General features: G+C 31.5%; 1 protein-coding gene and 1 long non-coding RNA gene across 3 annotated transcripts in view; one reads left to right on the top strand and one right to left on the bottom strand.

The window, feature by feature from the left end:
- The window catches only part of LOC127549600 (uncharacterized), a 1,392,683-nt gene that overhangs the window by 946,873 nt on the left and 421,448 nt on the right, over nucleotides 1-24,362 (top strand). The window lies entirely within an intron of this gene.
- Nucleotides 1-24,362, bottom strand: part of MNAT1 (MNAT1 component of CDK activating kinase) — a 288,411-nt gene that overhangs the window by 119,660 nt on the left and 144,389 nt on the right. For both annotated transcript variants that reach the window (XM_051977776.1, XM_051977775.1), the window contains exon 6: nucleotides 19,586-19,711. In XM_051977776.1, coding sequence (XP_051833736.1) covers nucleotides 19,586-19,711 — 126 coding nt within the window. The remainder of the gene's footprint in view (nucleotides 1-19,585; nucleotides 19,712-24,362) is intronic.

Here is a 24,362-nt window from a genome sequence, read left to right as displayed (position 1 = left end):
AGGAAGTATTAAGTGTATGAGACCAGATTTGAACTCAGGTCCTCCAGACTTCAGGGATGGTGCTCTAATTATTTCTTTATCTTTAAAGAAACTATCAGTTTCAGTCTTTTCATGCCAAACAAAAATACATCATAGTACAAGGGAAAGGTTGCTCAACTTGAAGTCAGAGGACCTGGTGTCAATAGACACTAAATCTCTCAATCTCTCTGAAATTCAGTTTCCTCATTTGCATAATGACTTCTAAACTAGCTCTAAACTTACAATTTATCTCTTTTTAATTCAATATGGAAATATATAGTTTAACTCTGAGTCAAACTATACTAGAAAAAATCTGTAATGTGAAATAAGACTATTTAAATCGTACAATACTCTATCAATGAAAAAACTATAGTTCTATAACACATTAGAATATCTACACTACACTAAAGAAAATCATGTTAATTATCTATTTTTTATCTATTTTTAATAATATATCATCTTTCTAAAAGGGGAGGATTAAAAATAAAAGTCCTCAAAGAGACAAAGCATAATCCTTTGGAAATTAAAATTTAATAATTAGTTACAGTTTCACTGAATCTAAGAGCTTCTACGAATAAATAAAATGTATAGGCTATACTTTGGTAAGCAATTTAAGTGTTCTTGTTTAATGAAGTCTGTTATATAAAAAAATCCTGGTTTTATTTTGCCCTTTTCAAAGCTGAATTCTAATTTATTCCAGTTTCCCTATGTGCAAAATAAAATTATTAAATTAATGTTGTCATAAGTAAGTTATCTACTCAAAAGCATTTGTGAGCTCTTTGGAAAGTCTCTATACTATAGAAATCTAATTTAATATTATTTAAATTACTGATGACTTCAGAACATGGCAGCCTTTAAAAAGGGGAGGGAAGAAGGCATTCTCTCAATTTCATCTTCAAATCCCATTCCCATCTATCAAATACAAATGGTTGAACCCCTTAACTATTCCTCTTTCTATTATGATGATACATTTCCTAACTTCACTGTTTGGAAAATCTGGAACTGTGCTGGTGTTTAACTGATGCTAAAACAACATTCAGTAAGAATCCAAATTTGCAAATAGTAATTAGTAAATCACTGAAAGTGAAATTCCTTAAAACTTGTATGGCAAAAGGTAGCCAAAAAAAAAAAATTCAGATGAACTAATATCAATAAAAGTTTCCAAACTTATAAACATCCTAGAAAAAGGAAGTCTTTTGAAATATTTTTACATCCTTTTATCTCCATTACTTTTAAAGTTGTCTCTGATTATGAAATCTTCAATAGCGTTGTCTCTTCAGAAATGTTTTTTATGTTGTTTTCATTCAACTATGATGTCTGTGACCTCCACAATGACCTCTACAAAAGCAGTTGTGCATTTTACTGCTAGTGCAAATCCTCACAGACAAGTCAAACCTGTTCTTTTTGGCACTGAGCCCTTTAGCTGAACACACTGCTGAGATTTATTATGGAAGGGGAACTAAGGGGCATGATTGCTCAACATTCATCCTATACATATAGTTAAGTTTAATCTTTTACAACCTTTGAAAGTTTTTAAATAAACAGATCTTCCCTTAATTATACAAAGAGGTTCTTATTTGTCACCAATTTTATGGCATATTGAGGCTAATTTTGCATTTAGAACAGAAGAAAGGTATACTAAGTCTACTGAGAGCATTTTTATGTTAATAAGTTAAATAAGCTATCTTAATTTTCTTAAGAAGATAAGTTTCAGTAAATCTTATAATTCTTTAAGACTGAAGTCATTTCATTTACAATGTTAGCAACCATCATTTTAGCAAGTCAATTAAATGAGGAATCTAAGGAAAGCACTTATCTTCAAAAATAAAAGAAAATTTAAGAAAGCTAACAAAACAAATGTATTAACAGCAAAAGAATTTTTGAATTGAACTCTAAAAAAATGTGAACCTTAATTTCTTTCCATACTTTGTCACACATGTTTTTAAAATACTTCCAATTTCAAAAAGTTTTTAAATGATTCCTAAAATTAATGCAAGGTTGTATCATAGATTATACAATACCCTGAGGAAAGCTGAATGTCTTAAAGTCTAAGAATCATCTCCAAAAAACAGGAATTATTATACCATTTAAATTAATTCTTTAAGATTTGTTCAGTGATCTTTACTTAAAAACTTAATGAAGTCATGAGTTTTCCTAATATGAAAGACAAACTGTCTTCCTTATCAAATAAATGAAAAACATTAAAAAAAAAAAAAAACTTTTAAGTTAGGAGAATTTTTTTTTAAGCTTTTAATAATTCTGACCTTCTTTAACAATGATTGTCTGGGACAGAAGAAAACATATAGGTTATTTTCATAATAAAGAAAAATAGCATTTCTTTTTATACAATATGAAAATACTTTTAAAGAAAATCAGAAAATTTTGTTTTTGTCAATAACAAAAGATGAACTAAATAAGGGTGGAAAAGTATTCTACAGCACTGGGCCTCCACTCTTCTCAATGGACCACCTTGTCTCTATGACCCTCAGTAAGTCTCTTTCACTGGCCTCTTCTTGACTGGAAAATCTCCATTCTTGGTACAATTAATGATCAATCAATCAACCAATATACATTCATTAAATGATTACTATGTATTTGCCAGCACTGAGTTCAGGGCTGGTAATAAAATGATAAATGATAAAGTCCCAGGAATCAAGCAGTTCACATTCTCTGAAATGATTGTCCAAGACACAAATACAGTTATAGTTTGGATCTCACTATCTGCGTGCACCCTCTCTATAGATCAGAAACTAGGACCAAAGGAGAAAGATTTGAGATCAACACAAGACAGGACCTCATAACCATTAGAATTATCTGCAAGTAAAGTGAGCCAGTTCAAAGGGTACTAAATACTTGGTGAACTAAACTAAATTGAATTAAGCTCCTTATCCCTAGAAGTCTTCATGTCAAAGATAAAATTTCATTGTTGAGGTACAAAAAATTCCTGCTTCAATTAAGGAATGAAACAGATAAGTACTGAGATCCCTTGGAGTTCTAAGATAACTGTGATTTTTTTTTCTATTTCTCTTCTTAAATTAAGGAACAATATACTAACTTGTAGGAATATTTTAAAAGTTGACTGTATTTTAAGATGTGTCTTTTAGATTAAAAGAAGAACGTAAAACAATTAAAAATAATTAATTATGGAGTGTAACTCAGCTAGGACACTAGGTAGTGCAGTGGATAGATAACAATCAAGCCTAGAGTCAGAAGACATCTTCATGAGTTAAAATTCAGCCTCAGACACTTGTGTGACCTGGGCAATTTACTTAATTCCATTTGCCTCAGTTCATCTATAAAATGAACCAAAGAAGAAAATGACCAACCACTCCAGCATCTTTGTCAAGAAAAACTCAAATGAGGTGATGAAGACTTAGATACAACTAAAAATAACAATAAATAATCAGTATGTTCTTAAAACATGATAAATATTTTAATAACAAATCCAAAATATTAATAATGAAGGACTGTTATTTTAAATTAATCCAATTAAAACTAGAAAGGATTACAGATATTCCTTGCTTTTACAACTGAGGAAATTGAGATGCACAAAGATTTTTTTTTCCCCCCATGGTCAAATGAGTAAGGATTAAAGTCGTTCTGATTCTAAATCCAAATTTACTCTCCCATACTGCCTTCTGAACTGAATTTTTGTATAGCTCATTTGTGGGAAAGAATGCTTTAAATAATTCCCATCAATCACCCTTCAAATCTCCATTTCTATAATTGCCTATGTTATAATTATAAACATTTATTTTTACAGGAGTCTAATGGTGTTAGAGTAAGTATCATGCAAATTTATCTTAAATAAATATATGCAGTAACTTGAAAAAATACTTCATAATTTTATAAATAAAATAAATGTTATAAATGGAAGGATACATAATGGACCGATAAAAATAATTAAATAGTACAGGCTCAAAGAATAAAACAATGCCTAAAGACCTGATTTTACACTGTATACTCATGATTATGTCAATACTGCTGTTGTTTTTAAGTGCCTAAAGCCTTTAATTCAATCAGCATTCCCTCAGTAGCCCAAGATTACTCTTGATGAACTCATAAGATAAATATGAGTAAAAACAATATCCAAAAAAGTAAGAAATGCAAACAATGTCAAACAAGTTCACATACAAACAAAGCTCTACCTAAATCAAAGCAGCTGCAAAGTACATCCCACTCTTCATTTACTTGTGGCTGTTTATCCCACTGACATTATCAAGCTTAAATGAACTGATCTCTGTACTTTACTCTCTCCCTTCACTCCTCTTTCTGTCTCTCTCCCCTGACTCCTTTTTCTCCTTCCCCACCATAACATAACATAAAATAATATAACAACTTGCACATATACCAACAGACATACACATATACCCATATACCATTCATTCTTCTTTAGTTTCCTCCTCCTTTTTATGGTGAGCTCCAAATTCTCTCACACATGGCTCAAATACCATTTTTATTTTATTTTCAATATTACTTTTAATGTATTTATTTATACATATAAATGCAAAATAAGTAAAAACAAAATTTAAAAAGCCAAAAAAAAAGAAAGAAAAGAAAAGAAAACTTTGGCATGTGCCCAGCAGGACATGAGGACAAATTCAAAATATGTAATAATAAATTTCCATTTCAAGAAAGCATATATGTTTCAAATCAATGATTATTACCCAACATTTTTTTTCTAATAAATTCTACTCTTGATCATCCTTATTGCTTTTCTTATAGCTCTTATTTCCTATTCCTGTTAACTCTTTTATTTTACTTCTACTAGGTAACTTGCCTTGATATTTATTAACCTCCCAGCTGCTGCCCTCAAGAATACCTTCTTTATCTTCTCCCCTACTCTCCCTCAGCATCCCATTCCCATTAATTTATACATTTTATCCATTCCCAATCTAAACATCCTTCTATAGCCCACCTTATGCTAAACCCTTTCCCTGCCTCTTTATACCTTTCCTATTAATAATATACACACTTTCTTCCAATCTACTTTCCCTTTTATACCTCACTTTATCCTATTTTCTTCGCCCTTATTTCTTTATAGATCCAGGAGAGTACTATACCCTTTTGGAGTATATGAATGTGTGTGTGTGTATAAATGTCTCTGTATATGTGTATATGTATGTGTATATATATATGTGTATGTATATGTATACATGGTTTCCCTCTTTAACCCGCTCCCCAAGTAAGCAGGTTTTCAGAACTATCAAGCCTCCACCCTTATCTAATTTCTTGATTTTGATTCTGGATTTTGCATCTCATTAGTATAATATAATCACTATTTTTACCTTTTCCTACATGGTTTTTACTTTTTAGAGGCACATCATACCCAGCTCTACCCCAATCTTTCTTTTGGAATACCCAATTACTAATGTCAATCTTAAACATATGGTTTACATTTCCATGTATAAAACATAAAGTTTATTCTTACTGAGTTCCTTAAAATTAGCCCTTGATGTTGGCTCCTATATGTTTCAATTTTCTACTCGAGCACGTTTGCTCGAGATAAAAATCCTGAAAAATCTGACAGTTTATTTAATGTCCTTTTTTCCCCTCCATTTAATATTACACTTAATTTTGCTGGATATAATATTTTCAGCCACAATTCTAATTCTTATGATTGTGGATATATAGTATTCCAGGATCTGTAGTCATGCAGTTCTGTGCAATTCTAATGATAGCTCCAACATATTTGAATTATTTTTTTGTTTGTGTGGTTGTTACTTGTAAAATTTTCTCTTTGATCTGGCGGGTTTTCAAAATTTAGCAATGATATTCCTAATGTTTTCCTTCTAAGATCTTTCTGAGATGGTAATCAGAGATTTTTTTTTCTATTTCTACTTTCTCCTCTTGCTATATCACTTAAGGACAATTTTTTAAAAGTATATCTTCTATTATTTTGTCAAGGTTCTTTTTTTTTCATAAATTTCAGATATTACAATTATTATGTTTTTTATTCTTGATCTATTCTCCAAACCTGTTATTTTTTCAAATTCTCTTCTAGTTTTTTATTCTTTATATTTATTTTATTATTTCTTGGTCTCTTATAACTGCACTGGCTTCCATTTGCCCAATTCTAATTTTCAAAGACTCATTTTCTTCTTTAAGCTCTTGGAGCAGTGAAAATTAAAAGGAAAGCAGAAAGCTAGGGGAGAAAAATTTTTACATACAGTGTTTATGATAAAAGCTTCATTTCTTAATTATATAAAGAAGTGACTCAAATTTGTAAGTACAGAAGCCATTTTCCAATTGATAAATGCTCAAAGAATATGAACAGTCAATTTTAAGACAAAGAAATTAAAGTCATTTCTAGTCATATGAAAAAAATGCTGTAAATCACTAATGATAAAAGAAATGCAAATTAAGACAGCTCAAATGGGCTAAGATGACAGGAAAAGATAATAAGAAATGTTGAAGGGGATATTAATGCATTGTTGGGAGAGTTATGAATTGATCCAATCATTTTGGAAAGCAATTTGGAACTACCCCCAAAGGGCTATAAAACACTGCATAGCCTTTGATCCAGCAGGGTCTGGATCCCAAAGAATTCATAAAAGAGAGAAAAGGACCCATATTTGCAAAAATGTTGGAAGCAGTCCTTTTTGTAGTGGCAAGGGACTGGAAATTGATTGGATGTCTAGCAATTAGGGAATGGATGAATAAGTTAAAATATTTGAATGAAATGGAATATGACTGTTCTCTAAGAAATGATCATCAGGATGATTTCGGAAAAGGCTGAAAAGTCTTACAAGAACTGATCGTGAGTGAAGTGAACAGAACCAATAGAACATTGTACCCAGCAACAAGATTATGTGATGATTGGCTGTGATGGATTTGGCTCTTTTCAACAATGAGGTGATTTGAGGTAATTCCAATAGAGTTAGGATGGAAATGCCATCTGAATAGGAGAGAGAACTATGGCAAGTAAAAGTGGATCAAAGCACAGTAAAAAATACTGTATTTTTACTCTTTTTTGGGTTTTTTTCCTTTCTCATGTTTTTTTTTCTCTTTTGATCTGATTCTTCTTGCAGTAGCATGATGAATATAGAAATATGTTTAGAAGAATTGCACATGTTTAACCTATATCAGACTGCTTCCTATGTTGGAGGGAGGGAGAAGAGAAAGTTGGAACACACGATTTTGCAAAGGTAAATGCTCAAAACTATCTTTGCTTGTATTTGGAAAAATAAAATACTATTTTAAAAAAAGTTCTTGAGTCTCCTTTTCTAGTTGGTTGAATTTTCATAATCTTGTTTTTCAAAGTTTTTCCTCATTCTCTCTCATTTGATTTTTAAGTTCTTTTTTTTTTGCTTGTTTGTTTGAGTTCTAGAAATTCTTTTGGGGAAGGTAACCATTTAACATTACTTGCTGGGATAGGAGGGCCTTTTTTTATTTCAATATGTGGAGGAGAGAAGAGAAGAGGAAGAGAGGAAGAAGGGGAGGGGGAGAAAGAAGAAGGAGGAAAGAACAGAGGAGGACTTATTACTCTAACCACTTCTAATGCGAGAGAGGGGAGTAAAGAGAGGAGAATGAAGAAGGGGAAAGGATGATTCAGTTCTTCCCTCTTACCTGAAACTCCAAGAACTCCACCCTCCCTTAAGTGCCCACAGCCAGCAACTTCCCTGCCCCACTGCTTTAGTGGTCACTGCATATGTTTTGGTTCTTTATCAACCTCAAAAGCACAGCTGTGCTTCATTTCAGCAAAGATGCATTCCATCTTCACAGACTCAGACCCCCTAACTCTCCATGGTATACCAGAAGTGAAAGTTCCTGTGGTCTGGGCTGAGACAGAACATCAATTTCTTCCTATAATTTATTTGGTACAAGTTTGATATGGTTTCAATCAATCAACAAACATTTATTAATTACCCATAGTGTGTCAAACACCAAGGAAAGGTGCTAGGTAAGAATGGAGCTATCCCTACTTTGAAGGAGCTGGAATTTTAGCAAGAGAAAAGAAATATATATATAATTAAAATGAAGAGAATAAATATGAACTATAAAAAATCAAGACAGCTTGAGAGAGGGGTTACTAGCAAGAAAGATTCATTCAGAAAGTGATGCTAGTTCCACCTTGAAAGAAGAGAGGAATTCTAAGAAGTAAAGGTAAAGAAGGATTACTATTCTGGGTAAGGTAGCACTTAGGCACAGAAAAACAAAATGGAATGTCATTTGTAAAGGACAAAGAAAGGTAAATTTGGTTAAATTACAGAGTTTAAAGGGGAAATAATGTACAATAAGCATGCTAAGATAGATTGGGGGGCAAGTCTAAAAGTTAAACAGAGGATTTTATATTTTATCCTAGAAAAACAGAAAGTCATTGGTCTTTATAGAATTAGAGAGAACCATAGACAGATATGAATTAGAAACCATCACTTATGTGAATGATGTATTGGAATTGAGAGAGACTAAAGACAAAAAGCCCAATTCAGAGGTTATTGTAATTTCAGCAAGAGATGATGAGGACCAACTAAGACAGTGGTTATGTGAGTGGAGACAACGATTCAGATAACAAAGAAGCAACTCACCTTATAAATGGAGTGAAAGAGAATGAGGAGTCAAGGATAACTCCAAGATTATGAACCTGTCCAGCTGAAAGAACCATGAAGATATCAATAAAAATAAATTAGTTTCCAAAAGAAGTTGGGCTTAGGGAGAAAAATTCTGACTTGTTTTGGCTCTAGAATTTTATACAAGTTCTCTTTCTCTTTGGTAATTTCAGTCTTTTTCCTTAGCGAGGTTACATAGTAGGCAAATTCTATATCAAACACTTAACTAGCTGTGTGATCTTAAGCAAGTCACTTAACTTGTTTGTCTCAGTTTCTTCACCTATAAAATCAGCTAGAGAAAAACCCAAATGGGGTCACAAAGAGCCAAACATGATAAAAATGACTGAACAACAAAGATGCCCCACAGAGAGAAATGAAAGTAGTTCCTGATTAACTGGAGAAATTTCTGTAACGTCTAATAACTGGCTACAATTATTTTTCACTACGCTCCTTCCTCCAGACATGAATAGTTTTATAAAGTAATCCTTTATTAATATGATTAGAGTGCTAGTGAATAAGTAAATTACTTGAGCTTATTACTGTAGTTTTATTATTCTGTTAGTTCTTCTTCTACTTTGCAGGCAGGTAAACAAAAAAAAGATGCAGAGTGCTTTAGAATTTAATGCTTAAGAGTTTAATGCTATAGCTGGATTAACCCCAAAGCTTTTTTGGTAGAAAGTAAGAGAGATTGTTGGGAAAATTAAACTGCAGAATGAAAAAAATTAGATTTAGTTTAAAATTGAATACCTTATACTAAGATAAGCTTCAAATAGATATATAGCCAAAATATAAAAAGTAATAGCCTAAACAAATTAGAAAAACAAGGGAAAATATGCTAATAAGATCTATTGATGGAAAATTGATGACCACACAAAAAATAAAGAGGACCACAGAAAATAAAAAGGATAATTTTCATTCATAAAATTTTAATAACTAATTGTGAATTCTCAGTTTCCCCAGATGCTTCTATATCTAAAAAATGATTAAATAATTCAATTGATAAGGCATTTTAAGATTAACAACTAATCACATTAAGAAAAATATTATCACCTAACGTATCTGCAAACCGTCATGTGATATATTTGAATGAGCTATTACTAAACTTAAATGAAAATTACAGGTATATCCCATTTAAAATACACCTGATATTAAAAAACCACAACTGCAGAAACTTACTATCTTTACAAGATTCTTCCACTTGACAAAATGATTCACCACAAGGTTTTTTAAGTATGTAGCTAAGGATATTAAAAATGATTAAATTTGCCAGTGTAAACACAATTCTTTCATACAACTTTTTTTTAACTTATTTTTTGTCTATAATATTGTTCTATATAATTCTAAGAACTTATAATTCTATAAGTTCTATAATATTGAAAAAATGAACTGATTTATTCATGTACACCTATATATGCCTCTTTATTGTCACATTAAAATCAATAAACAAGTTATATGAAAAATAAATATTTAAATAAAAATGAACATGAATAGTATTTAGGCAATGGATTTTTTTAAAACAAGTATGAAATTAGTTAAAACTTTGGTTACAGGTAGCAATACTAATTTATTAATTTTGTGAGGAATGACTAATTACTGAATATAATTTTTCCCATGTGAGTTACAACTCTTACATGTTTCCTTTTATATCTTCTGATATTGTGGCCGCTTGACATCAACCCTAATTACCCTATATCTGTATATCATAATAGCTTTCTAATTGGTCTCTCTGCCTCCAATCCCTTCTTATTTCTTCTCTCCTCCACTCAGTTGCCAATAATATTTCTAAATTTCAGGTTTGATATATCATCCATCCACTCAGTATACTCCAACGGCTCCTTGTTACCTTCAAGATCAAATAAAGAATGCTCCTTGCTTTGGGTTGTAAAGTTGTTCACAACCTGGCCCTTCCCACATTTCAAATCTTTTTTATACTTTATTCTCTTCCATACATTCTACTATCTGGGGATCTGGCTTCCTTATGGCACAAATTTCTTGCACATTATAGACCATCTATCCTATGTTTCTTCACTGGCTGTCTTCCATCTTGTAATGTTCTCCCTCTTGTCTTCCTTCCAAATTCAGCTCAAATGATCCCTTCTGCAATAGGCCCCATCTCTCATTGCTAGTGCCTTCCCTCTGAGATCATCTCTAATTTATCCTCCAACCATCTTGTATGTACACAGGTTTCTGTATGTTGTGTTCCTCAAACATCGTTTGAGCTCCTTGAGGGCAAGACCAGTTTTGCCTTTGGTTAGCAGAGTGCTTGGCATACAATAAGTGCTTAATAAATACTTAATGATTTAATAACTAGGTATCAATTTTCCAGAAAACATTGTGGGAACAAACATGCAATCTAAAAACAGTGAATTTGATTTAACAAAGTATTCTCAAAAGGCACATTATTAAACCGTTTGAGTGAGTAAATAAGCACATTATTTCCATACCTAAAACAAACAAACACAACACCACCAGAACTCAAACACTGATGGAGTGATAGTCAAGGTTGTAAAGGTTACTGGATGTCTATTTTTTCCTCCAACAACCAAACAGGGAGGGGGGAGAAAGCTTTTTATAAAAGATGCCTTAAGGCATCTTGTTATATAGTTTACATTCAATTTGCATATGGATTAAGAAAGATTAAAAATATGGTGAGAAACCAGAAAAGCTTAAAAGTTGCAGAAGAATTTGAACTTTTAATTCCTGACTCCTAATTTTGTTCTGTAATTAGGGTACCTGTTCTTGTTTTTTAAAAGGCTAGTACTTAGTAATTTATTAGTTTTTAGAGTATAGATATTTATTGATACATTTAAGTTATCTAAAAACTCTGGAGAAGGGATGAATGCTTATTTTCTCAACAAAAGATGCAATCAATCAATAAACATTTACAAGTACCTATACTAATGCCAAGACCTATACTAGACACTGAAATCAACAAATATTATCTATTCTACAAAAAATAAAAGTCACTAGCATAATGCTGAGGAGATAGGAATTAATGCAACAAAACTGAAATATATTTAGACTAAAGATGACATTTAAATTAGTTAGGATGAAAAAGAATTACAATTCTCACTATAAAAGAACAAGCATTTATCAAGTTTTAACTATATTCCAGATAACAGATTCAATGACAAAAATGGGATTATTTCTAACCAAGATTATATGATTATGCTGTTATGGGCTAGAACTCTGAACTTGAAACAAAGGATTCTTACAAGGTACTAAATCAGTGGAATTGACAGAGACAATAGTTATCTAAATTAGCATGGTTCAGTATGATTGATTTAATTCTACAAGGAGATGTTATGGGCCAGAACTTGAAACAAGGTACTAAGTGGAATTACAGAGTGAAATTGAGGAGACAATGGTTAAATCTAGTTTAGCATTGATTTAATTCTACAATAAATAATGGTTTCCTAGTGATATGATGATTGATTTGTACTCAGTGTGGAGCATATAAACTAGAAGTCTCAGCCAGGGAGATTCAGAGATTCAGAGACAAGGGGACAGAAGGCTGGAGGCTGAAGGCTGGAGCACAAGCCCAAACCCTTAGATTCAGACAGATTCATCCCATCTCACACAACCTTGGTGGTAGGCTCTCCTCTTCACTATTCCGTTGAAACCAAGACTCCGGAAGGCCTCCAGAAAACTAGCAGAGCACCAAGTGAAGGAGATAGGACTTTGAAAGAGACAATAAAGGATTTGGACTTTTACACCTAGCTGTACTCGTGGTGATTACTGAACTGAAACAAAGGCTACTCCCAGAGACCCCAAGAATACCCAACAAGAGAACAATACATTTTAGAGAGAACATTACAGTAAACAATATTTTAATATCCATATGTGTGTACGAATAACAATATGACAATTTATATTTAACAAATATTTGTATCTTTGTATATTACATATTCTATTATATATGCTAGATAACTAGTTAAGGAGCACAAAGAATACTATAGATTTACTCAAATATGAAACTAACTTTATAAATCTAATTCTTTTATCTTTGAAAATCAGCAAAAACACAATATATGCAAGTTCTATATTGTGAAGAAATCAAGGAGATATGCATTTTTAATATCCTTAATTTCTTCTCATAAATCCTGCAGAAAAGATAGAGAAGTAGAAATAGGTAAGGAAAAAATTCAAGAATTTTTTTTAAAAGGAAGCCTGAAAAGATGATCTGATTAATAGGCTCTGCCCTCAAAAATGAAAAAACTGAAGATTAAAAAAAGTTAATAAAAATCATCACCTAAAGTAGATACTTTGAAGTAAAAGGGAAAAATTTTTTTCATCCAAATGGTAAGACACATCTTTCAAAGAAAAGGCATACTGTACAATTTGTTCTCCCTCTCTTTCCCCCCAAAAAATACTAAATAAAAAATGGGCACTCCTGCTGACAATCACTAAGGGAACTAAAGGAACTAAGAGAAGGGTAAAGCCACAGCATTCTCATTGGAGGGTCCTCAGCTCTGGAATCTGATCCCTTTGTCAGCCTGCCAAAGTTTGGTGACCTTCAAGCCAGGGTGCAAGCCCCATCTGTTCACTCAAGCCTTTGCTTGAGGGGCAGAGAGGAGGGAAGTGTATTAAATTTCCAGAAAGATGAGCTGAGAATAAATCCTATATTTTATCACATAGATGACATGTTAACCAATAGTTTCCAATAGATACATTTTCAGTGTTTAGCAATGCAGCCAACCTGCAATGTATTTTAATTTTGTAATTCTTTTTCTTTAAATAAGAATTTAATAATTCTTATTAATATAAGCAAGTGTGTTGATATGTATTTTTTAAAAAATAACATCTCCCAATGATAAACAAACAACAATTTTCTTATACAGAAAGGATGCCACTAAAACAAGTATTTTTTTTTTTTTAATTGCCAGCTAAATTACAAGAGGTCTAGGACTATATTCATTTTAGGCAGAAAAAGACTGGCAGCAATTTTCTCTGCACCATTTGGATACCAATATAAATTTCTATAGTCTTAAGAGAAGAAACTAATGACTAGATAAGAAAAAAAATTTAAAGGACAGTCACAGACATTACTTCTTAAAACCAACATTGCTTAGACAGACTAAGTTGATAAAAATCTGGGCCTATCTATGAAAGTCTAGGACAACTGATTTTTGTTTTTAAAAAAGTAGGTTGGAAACCTGCTCCAAAACAATCACAAAAGGACTATCAATGCCAATTCACCTTAAAATGAAGGTAGAGTACACTGAAATATATATTTTTTCAAGTAATAAAGAAGTTTGCTTACACAAGCCATACCCAGATCCTAATACCATGATTTCCTAGGAACTCTCTAGATCCCCAGATTGAAAAACATGACCCTAAAATAACCCTTAAGAGACATCATTATTAATTATTTATCATGCATTAAAAAGGATTTAAAGTAAAATAGGAAATCATATATATTTTCATATGATAATAGCTTAAAAACGAAAGAAACCAAACAAGCCAAATTTAAAAGAACATCTAAGGTACTATGAAATTGTGAAAGGAGAGAATGGTTTACTTTTTTGGTTCCCATTTGACTACAAGCCACATTTTATATCGTGGTTCTTTTTATGTAATAAAAGAAACAGTATGAAAAACACAAGCAGCTGCTGAACATTTGCTAGAACTGAAAATAACATTGTAGCACAAGCAAGAATAAAAGTTCTGTAAATTTTAAGATCAGAGGAAAGTCCCTTACCATTTAAAATTAAAATGTTATTTGTAATTACATAATATTTTGGCAATTTTTGAGGAATTAATGTCTTCATGATTGCTATGTTCAATGTACAAATAGAAATATTCTGCCGAGGTGCTAAACATATTCTAGGTTCTTGGATAGTAATGTTCATCCCAGTTAATTATTTGCTGATTATTTCCACTCCCTGGTCCATAGTAGAGCTTAATAAATGTTTATTACAGGTGATTCCTGCAGACTTGGGCCAGTTCAAAATTATAAGTCTGAACTGTATCCAGTAACAAACCAACATTTTCTCTTTGAACTCCAAAAGATTTAAGTATTTCCCCCCTAGACATTAATTCAAATGATACAAAGAAAACAAAGCTAAAGTAAAGAAGTCATACTTAACCTATTCTTCCACACATGTCAAAGGGTTTCAATATTTCCATAAGGATAAACACACACACACACACACACACACACACACACACACACACACTTCTACATTTTCCATTCAAGACATTTTCCAAAAGTGTGGGGTTCTTTTACTAAATCAATTTCTTAACTCCCAATTGTCTGAGTTGTTTCTAAGTTGCTATTTTGTTTGATTTGTGCTGTAGTTTTAAATTTTTCCTTCCCAAATAAACACACAATAACCCTATGAGTTGGTATAAGTATTATTAGCATCTCCATTTTGAAGATAAGTAAACCAAGACTCAGAGAGGTTAAAAAACTACCATAGTCATCAGATTTAGTCTCTAAAACAGGATTTAAACCCATATTTTTCAGTTCTTCAAAGTATCTAGTCACCCATTCAAAAAACTGTTCAAATATTTCTCTACTTTAAGAAAAATAAAATCAAGACTTAAAAATAATCAACTAGCAGGTAGTTATTTGTATTTCAAAAAAAGTTTTTCACTTTACTTAAGGAATCTTGATGTTCTACTTCAACATGATCTTTTAAGATGTTTTCAATTGCAGAAAGTATATCTGCTTTGAAATATCAAAAAATCCAATTTATAAGAGTTAAAAAGATAAATTGTTTTTAGACTGTTAGAACAATAAATTAAAAATCAATTTAATACAAACTGAGAGAGGCATGCTTCAATAGAAGTTTGCTAATTTGTTTAATTTTGTTTTGTTTTATCTAGGGATTTTAGTGGACTATAAATTCAGTAAAAATCAATGGTATGATCAAGCAGATAAAAAAAAGTAACACAATAAGAAGCAGTATGATCTTTGGGGAAAAAAACAATGGGCTGAGAGTTAGTAAAAGCTTGGGTTTAAATTTCACTTCCAACGTTTAATAACTGAAAATCTTTAAATTGGAACCTCTTGGAGCCTCATAATACATATACAACTTGCTTAAGTGGATTGTTGTAAAAATCAAATGACATAATTTACACAAAGTGTTTTGCAAACCTAATATAACATATAACTATTAGTTTTGAGAAATGTAAAGATGACTACTGTTAAGTAAAGAGCATATGAGGATAACCTGAAAGAAATGAAGATGTTTAGCTTTAAAAAAGAGAAGATTTAAGGAAGGGAAAATAGCTTTACTACAAGTAAGTACTTAAAGATTTTCCATGTAAAAGAAGGCTTGTATTAGTCTGCTTAACCTCACAGGTAAAATGAGAAGCAATGGACATAAATTACAGAGAGGCAGAGTTGCCTCTATTTAAGGAAAAGCTTTCTAACACAGCAATCCAAAAGTCAATGGTCAGCCTTAGTAGATAAGAGATTCTCCTCTGTTAACAATATATAGCAGTCTTAGAATGACAACTAAACTTTCATAGAAAAAGCCACTTTTAACTAACAAGAGAAAATTTAAAACTCAAGTCCTACTTAGGTATTTGAGCAGAGGGAAAATAAGGAAAAGATTCAACTAGGGCAGCAACTGACAACTCTTCATTACCAGGACAGCCACATCACTTTCAGGGAAGGGATATAATCTGAATGCTTAATGAAGGTTAAGACCATTGGTTTTATGCAAAAGAAAAGGAATCTCACTCACATTCATCTCATTGGTTTCCCGTTTCTAATACTCTGGAAAGAAAATCCAAGGATTGGCTATGGAAAATCTTGCTGCAAAAGTATAGAGCATAGCAGTTTGGAGTCAAGGAAGAATGAGGTAAGGGATAGAAGGAAAGAGGAGGTATTAAAGGGAGGCAGAAAACTGTGATTCTTTGTACCCGAATAAGAAGAATGTCCTTTCCATAACTGAAACAAATACAGTAGTTATCTCAAATTTTTAACATTTTTTTTTTCAATTTAGATTGCCAATCCAATTAAAATCTATTATACTGGTATTGTATATTGTGTATACTATGGATCTCATCTCATTTTCAGCCACAGACGTATCTAGTTTTCCCAGTATTTTATTAAAAAGAAACAACTTATAAGTTACATCATACTAATGTAATATTATGATGCCATAAAAATATGATGAAAAAACACCCTATACCAAAGGAAGGCTGAAATGGATTCATGATTTAAACATAAAAAGGGACATAAGAAAAGTAGGAGAACAAATGATAGTTAAACTCTCAGATTTGTGGAGAAGAAAGAAATTTATGACCAAAGAAAAACTAGAAAACATTATGAAGTACAAAATGGATAATTTTGATGTATTTAATTTAAAAGTTTCTGTATAAACAAAACCAATGCATTAGAACATTAGAAAGGAAGCAGAACACTGGAGAGGGAGTAGAATTTTTACATCTAAGGGTTCTGATAAAGGTCTCATTTCTAAAATATATAGAGAATTGACTCAAATTTGTAAAAATACAAGATGCTCTCCAATTAATTGATAAATGATCAAAGGATTCGAACAATTTTCAGATGAAGAAATTAAAGCCATTTCTAATCATATGGGAAAAAATACTCTAAATCGCTAGTGATTAGAGAAGTGAAAATTAAGAAAACTCTGAGGTACCACTTCACACTTCTCAGTCTGGCTAAAATGACAAATAAAGATAATAAATGCTGGAAGGAATAAATGCTAGAAGTACTGGGATACATACATTGTTGGTGGAGTTGTGAGCTGATTCAAACATTATTGCCAGCAATACCCTTTCATCTACTGGGTCTGTATCCCAAAGAGATCATTAAAAAAGGGGAAAAGACCCACATATGCCAAAATGTCTATAGAAACTTTTTTTTTTTTGGTAGTAGCAAGGAACTAGAAATTGAGTGGATCCCCATCAGTTGGGGAATGGCCAAATAAGTTATGGTATATGAATGTTATGGAATATTATTGTTCTATAAGAAATGATCAGTAGGATGATTTCAGAGCATCCTGGAGAGACTTACTGATACGGAGTAGAAGCAAGAGAATATTGTACACAGCAACAAGAAGATTATGTGATGATCAACAGTGATGGATTTGGCTCTTTTCAACAATGGTGATTTGGGCCAATTCTAATAGACTTGTGGTGAAAAGTGTCACCTGTATTCAGAAAGAGGGATCTGGGAACTGAATGTGGATCCCAGTGTAGTATTTTCACTTCTTTTGTTGTTCTTATTGTTTGCTTGCTTTTTTTTCTTCTTTTTTTTTTTCTTTTTGATCTGATTTTTCTTGTGCAGCATGATAAATGTGGAAATATATTTAGAAGAATTGAATTCATTTAACCTATATTGGACTACTTGCTGTCTAGGGAAGAAGGAAGGCAGGAAGGGAGGGAGAAAAATATGGGAAACAAGATTTTGCAAGAGTAAATACTGAAAACTGTCTTTGCATGTATTTTGAAAATCAAAAAGATATATATGTGATGAGGAACAGTATGGTAATCCTGGCTACGGGACCATGAATAAATCATTCATCATTTCAGGTCCCCAGGAAATTTTCTAAAACTGGAAGCTATAGGGATAAGAGGGAGTTCCCACAACAGAAGCACATCACACCAATGAACCACAAATCCAGGCCAAAAACAAAACAAAACACAATAATTAAAGCATGGAAAGATTTCTATAAACTGAAATAAAATAAAATCAGAAAACCCAGAAATTTATATACAGTTAATTAAGGGAAAAAAAAAAAAAAAAGGAAAAATGAGCCAAAAATGATAGAATTTCAGACAAGCTGAGAAGGGGAAAGAAAACAAAATTATAATTTTTTGTTGGTCGTTAAATTTTTTTTTAGCTCTGCTTTTTAAAAATTTGAGGCAAGAATTCATCTTTCATTTTGTATGCTTTACTGCTTCTGTTGACTGTTCTGTTATTAAGTTTATAATATTTTTGGAGGGAGGATCAGAGAAAGAATTAAATGATCATATTTTAGAATTAATTGGTCCACAGAATAAAATTTATTTGAATTTTTCAGTCCATTAATGATAATAAGAAAGTTTGGAACAAAACTAATTTCAAAGGCACACAATTTATAATCAACATATTAAAAGATTAAAAATGAAACAATTTTTTAAATTAACTGATATACTTAGCTACAAATTTTTTAAACAAAAAAGTACTATGTATTATTATTTAATCCTTGGATAAAATAAATCTGCTACTACTACAATTTAGACATCTGCTCCAAAAGAAATAAATTAATGAAAACTTTGTTTTGAATCCCTTTGTAAGCATAAGGTACTAAGAAAAAAAACTCAATACTACTATAAGCAAATCTCTAATTTTCATACGAGGAATCCCAAATGTCAGTGCAATTTTAAGATATTAAAATTACTTTAACCTGCACTAAGACATTGGGAAATGCTGTATTTGGGGTGGATCTGGGGCAAAAGCTGATACTCTGATATTCTGCTTTCGTGATTTAGTGAAAATGTAATAAATTAATGCAAAAAACACTAGACAATAAATTGGGGAAATACAACAATTTAGATACCATCCAATGAACAATTACAATTGTATACTAGGAGAAATAACAATAGTTATTAAACATGTGTTCTTCCATTATTCAGTAAAGGTAAATCAGTAATGGAAAAGTATAGCTATCCAGAAAAAAAATACAACCAAACCCCATTCAATCAATTAATGAATTTTCTTAGGCCACACTCTTTTTCTCATGTTTCTAAAATTATGAGATGCATAATGCATCAATATTGAATTTTTGCAAAGTTTCTTCAAAAATCATTTCATGTTTTATCACAGAAAAATTATACTACACCAACAATATGTTGGTTTAATCAAATTATTAAGTTATATATACTCATCTGATTAATCTATGTAACTATATTATAGATACAGACATTTGTTCTTAATCACTTAAACCTTTTACTTGTATTTTCTACTTGCAGTGATGAATATAATAGAGTTTTAGATTTTACTTTGATTACAGAAATAAATGTCTCTTTTAAATAAATAAAAACCAAAGGCTTACCATTTTAATGCCTGTGGAAAAAGTCACTGGTTTCACTGGTTTAGTTTTCTCTAGTTGCATTTCCAGCTGTGTGGATCTATCCTTATGTTGAGCTAAAAGCAGAGCCGCAGGCAAATCAGAACTCTCCTGTAATGGAATTTAAGGCACATTATGAATAAAATACCTTTTAAAGTGGCATGAAGTCTTATATTGTAGCCTCATCTATAAGCATTGCAATATCATCATATTCTCTTTATAGAAAGTAAATTCTCACTTTATAGGATATATAAATAATCTTGATTATTAAGTAAAAGCTATTGAAATTCATTAATCAGAATAACTTGTGAAAAGTTTTATTTTGGAATTTTCAAAATGGGTATTAAATACAAGATCATATTCCAAATCCTATATGCTATCAAATTTATTAAAATAAAAAAATTGTAAATGAATCACAGAAAGACTGAAACAAAGTAGTATAACTTGGATCAGATGTTTATCTAATTCACATTCTTTTTACCAATGAACTCAAAGTAGTTTGAAATTGTTTCCCATTTGATTTCACCTGAGGCTATTTGGAATTAACCTTACTCTTTTTTGCACAATGGCACTATTGTAGGTGCAACTAACAGCATATTTTTTCTCCTTTACTAACATTTTTAGGGATGTCAGCCAATTTTTTTAAAATTAAGTAACAAAAGAATAGTTAAACACTTAAAAATTTTACATTTTAGCTAAAATGCAACAGCTGTTAATATATACATCTATACACAAAGGCATGCACACCTTATATATTACAAAACCAGAATTAGTGCTGGTTGAATAATTGTTATTAAAATAAAGATTAATTACATCTACATATGCTGAAATATTCTAACTTTTAACTGTTAAGGAGTTAAAGGTGAAGCCTAAATCATATCCAGATTCTTCACTGGCTCATGATGTTGAAGGTCAGAAGTAAATAAAAATACCTATCTGTAGCAAGTGTATTTTCTACATTCACAGAATGAAAAGACAGAAAATAAAGATAATGGATAGTAGAGAAATAATCAAATTGAAATAGTAAGTGGAATAGTAATGGAGCACAGGGCCTTAAGTCAAGAAGACCTAAATTCAAAACCAGAATGAGATATTTACTATCTTTGAGATCGTGATTAAGTTCCTTAATCTGTGTTTGCCATCCATAAAATGGATGGTTGTTGTGAGAATCAAATGAGAACATTTGTAAAGACATTAACACAATGTCCGGCACATAGTAGAAGCTATAAAATAATAATAGCACCCAGTATGCCAGCATGTTACTAAAACAATTACTAAATATCTAAGTAATAAGAATCAATCCATTCATTTTATATCATGCCAAGGTAAACTCAATAAACATTTTCATTATATGAAACAAATATGCCACAGATTTAGAATTGGAAAGACCATAAGATGTTATTAAATCCTCTATTTTACAAATGAAGAACCTGGGGCAGTTAGGTGGCACAGTGGATAGAGCACCAGCCCTGAAGTCAGGAGGACTTGAGTTCAAATCTGGCCTCAGACACTTAACACTTCCTAGCTCTGTAACCCTGGACAAGTCATTTAATCCCAATTGCCTCGGGGGAAAAAATGAAGAACCAGAAAAGTTAAGTAATTTGCCCATGGCACCATGGACAGTGAATGGCTGAATCACATTTTTGAACTTCAGTCTTCTTAACTTAGATTGCAAATTCTAATTCCTCTCCTTTTTCTCACCACCCCTCCCAATATAACTTCCTGAAGAAAGATTATGTGCATGAATTCAAAAATTGAAGTTCAATAAGAGAGATAAAAAAATTCAAATATATGCTTAATGACTGAAATATACATAATTTCCTTGGAATCAAAGTTATTGCTGTAGATTTCTAAGTAAATTTCTAAGTAAAATTTTCATAAATAAATTTGAAGTAACACACACGCACACAAATGGGTAAGCAGTAACAGTTATAGCATTTAGAGATGGATAGATGGCCCAGTGCATAGAGCACCAGCCCTGGAATCAGGAGGACCTAAGTTCAAATTCAGCATGAGACACTTAACACTTCCTAGCTATGAGATCCTGGGCAAATCACTTAACTCCAATTGCTCAAAAAAGAAAAGTACAATCCTTACATATGTATGACCATTAAAAAGCCAATGGTTTTATATTAACTGGGGAAAACTTTTTACAAATTAAAAAGTTATGACATTTTTAAGCTAATAACAAAATCATTTCTTCTTAAAAATAGAGAACATTGACTAGCTCCTATCTTTCCATACTTATTACATATTACTTCCTTCTACAAAAATTACAATCTGGTCGAACATAAGACTGTCCACCAATAAGATTATCCCTCTTGATGCTTCTAGCTTCTGGTGTGTTCTCAAAATCACCTGTGATTTTGTATATAGCAAAATAAGGACATATTGTCTCCTCTGGATGGCTCTGTGAGAAAAAAGGCTATTTTTCCTCTTATTATTGTATCCTCAGTGCCTATTATTTGGCATATTATATATAATTAATAAATATTTGCTAAATTAATTACTTAGCTATATTTAACAAATAAGAAGTCACTCAAATCAAACATACAAAAAACACTATACTTGTATACCATGGATAAGTAATTACAAAACTACTTTACAATTATAATAGTTATAATAAACTGCAATATCATTGATTTTTTTTGTCACAATGATCACAATATATAGCAGAAAATAACATAGAAAGGTTTCAGAACTCTGATCAATGGAGTGACAATGAAACATGATTTACCTCTTAACACTGATAAACTATGAACATATATTTTTTAGAAATAGTAAAATTGGGGAGCCAGATGGCACAGTGGATAAAACACCAGCCCTAAACTCAGGAAGACCCCAGTCTAAATCTGGTCTCAGACACTTAACATGCCCTAGCTGTGTGACCCTGGGCAAGTCACTTAACTCCAATTGCCTCAGCAAAAAAAAAAAAAAAAAAAAAAGCAAATTGTGTTGATTTTCTTTGACTTCACTGTTCTCATTTGTTACAAGGGAAGGTTCTCTGATAAGGACAAAATTAATTATTTGGAAGTAAAAATATGGTTTGGCTTTGTTTTGTTTTTTATAATCTATCAATAAAACATTTTTTAAAAGATAAAAAGCCATTCTCCAATTGATAAATAATCAAATGATATAAACAGACAATTTTCAAACAAACAAACTAAAGCTATTTTGAGTCATATGAAAAAATGTTCTAAATCACTATTGATCAGAGAAATGCAAATTAAAATCACTCTGAGATACCACTACACAGCTCTCAGATTGGCTAAATTGACAGGAAAAGATAATGACGAATGTTGGATAGAATGTGGGGAAACTGGGACACTGATGCCTTGTTGGTGGAAATGTGAACAAATACAATCATTCTGGAGAGCAATTTGGAATTATGCCCAAAGGACTATCAAACTGTGCATACCCTTTGATCCAGTAGTGTCTCTACTGAGTCTATCTATATCCCCAAAAAATCTTGAGGGAAAAAAAATATACAATGTACAAAAATGCTTGTGGCAGTCCTTTTTGTAGTGACAGGAAACTAGAAACTGAATGGATGCCCATCAGATGGGAAATGGCTGAGTAAGTTATGGTATGTGAATGTTATGGAATATTATTGCTCTATAATAAACGATAAGCAGGATGACTTCAGAGAAGTCTGGAGACACTTACATGAACTGGTGCTAAGTGAAGTGAGTAGAACCAAGAGAACATTGTATACAGCAACAAGATTATGTGATGATCAACTTTTATATGGACTTGGCTCTTTTCAACAGCAAAGCGATTGAGGCCAATTCTAATAGACTTGTGATAGAGAGAACCATTTGCATCCAGAGAGGGCATTGAATATGGATCACAACACAGTATTTTCACCTTTTTCATTGTTGTTTGCTTGCTTTTTTTTTCATTTTCTAATTTCTTTTTGATCTGATTTTTCTTGTGCAGCATGATAAATATGGAAATATGTTTAGAAGAATTGCACATGTTTAACATATTGATTTTTACTTGTTATCTAGGAAATGGGAGTGGGGGAAGGAAGAAAAAATTGGAACACAAAGTTTTGCAATGGGTGAATGTTGAAAACTATCTTTAAATATATTTTGAAAATAAAAAGCTATTATTAAAAAAAAAAAAGACAATCCATCCTTGACCCAGACTTAATTCTAATTTTATCTTCACCGAAAAAGGCTAAGAGTATTGAGGTATTTCAAAGAGTTAATGCCAAAATTTAATAAATGGTAAAACTCTTAAAAGGCTGAAAACAAATCTGGTATTGAAGCACAGGATTTTCTTTATGAGTGTTTCACCTCTGCCTCTAACCTGCTCAATTCTGCTATATTACTCACAAAAATTTATAGCCTAAAAGCTTTTGTGAGTATTAAAGCAGAATTAAGCAGAGACTCTGCTTATACCCCAATAAAGTAAAATAAACTCCATCAAATGCATGGGTTCTGGAGAAGGTATAAAATGCAGATTTAGTCTTTCAAGTGATTTTATTCTCAGAGCTTGACATTTTACCTCAAAAGTTACCCTGGTCTACATTTATTACCTTAAGGTAACTTGTTTAATATTTAAAGAAACTTTAATAAGATTGACTGTTATGCTCATTAAAAGTCTTATAATGATCCCATTTAAAAAAATTATTTTTAAACTGCTTTTTTGGCAAGCCATCTGGCAAACAATATTTCTAATAAAAATCAAGCAATATTAGACTATAATATTAGCTCATACAAAATTTTAGACATAAAATTTTCAGGGTGCAAGAAAT

Source organism: Antechinus flavipes, chromosome 2, assembly GCF_016432865.1.
Source record: "Antechinus flavipes isolate AdamAnt ecotype Samford, QLD, Australia chromosome 2, AdamAnt_v2, whole genome shotgun sequence".
NCBI lineage: Eukaryota > Metazoa > Chordata > Mammalia > Dasyuromorphia > Dasyuridae > Antechinus > Antechinus flavipes.
The sequence above is the reverse complement of the archived record's forward strand: the minus strand, read 5'-3'. Positions and strand labels throughout refer to the sequence as shown.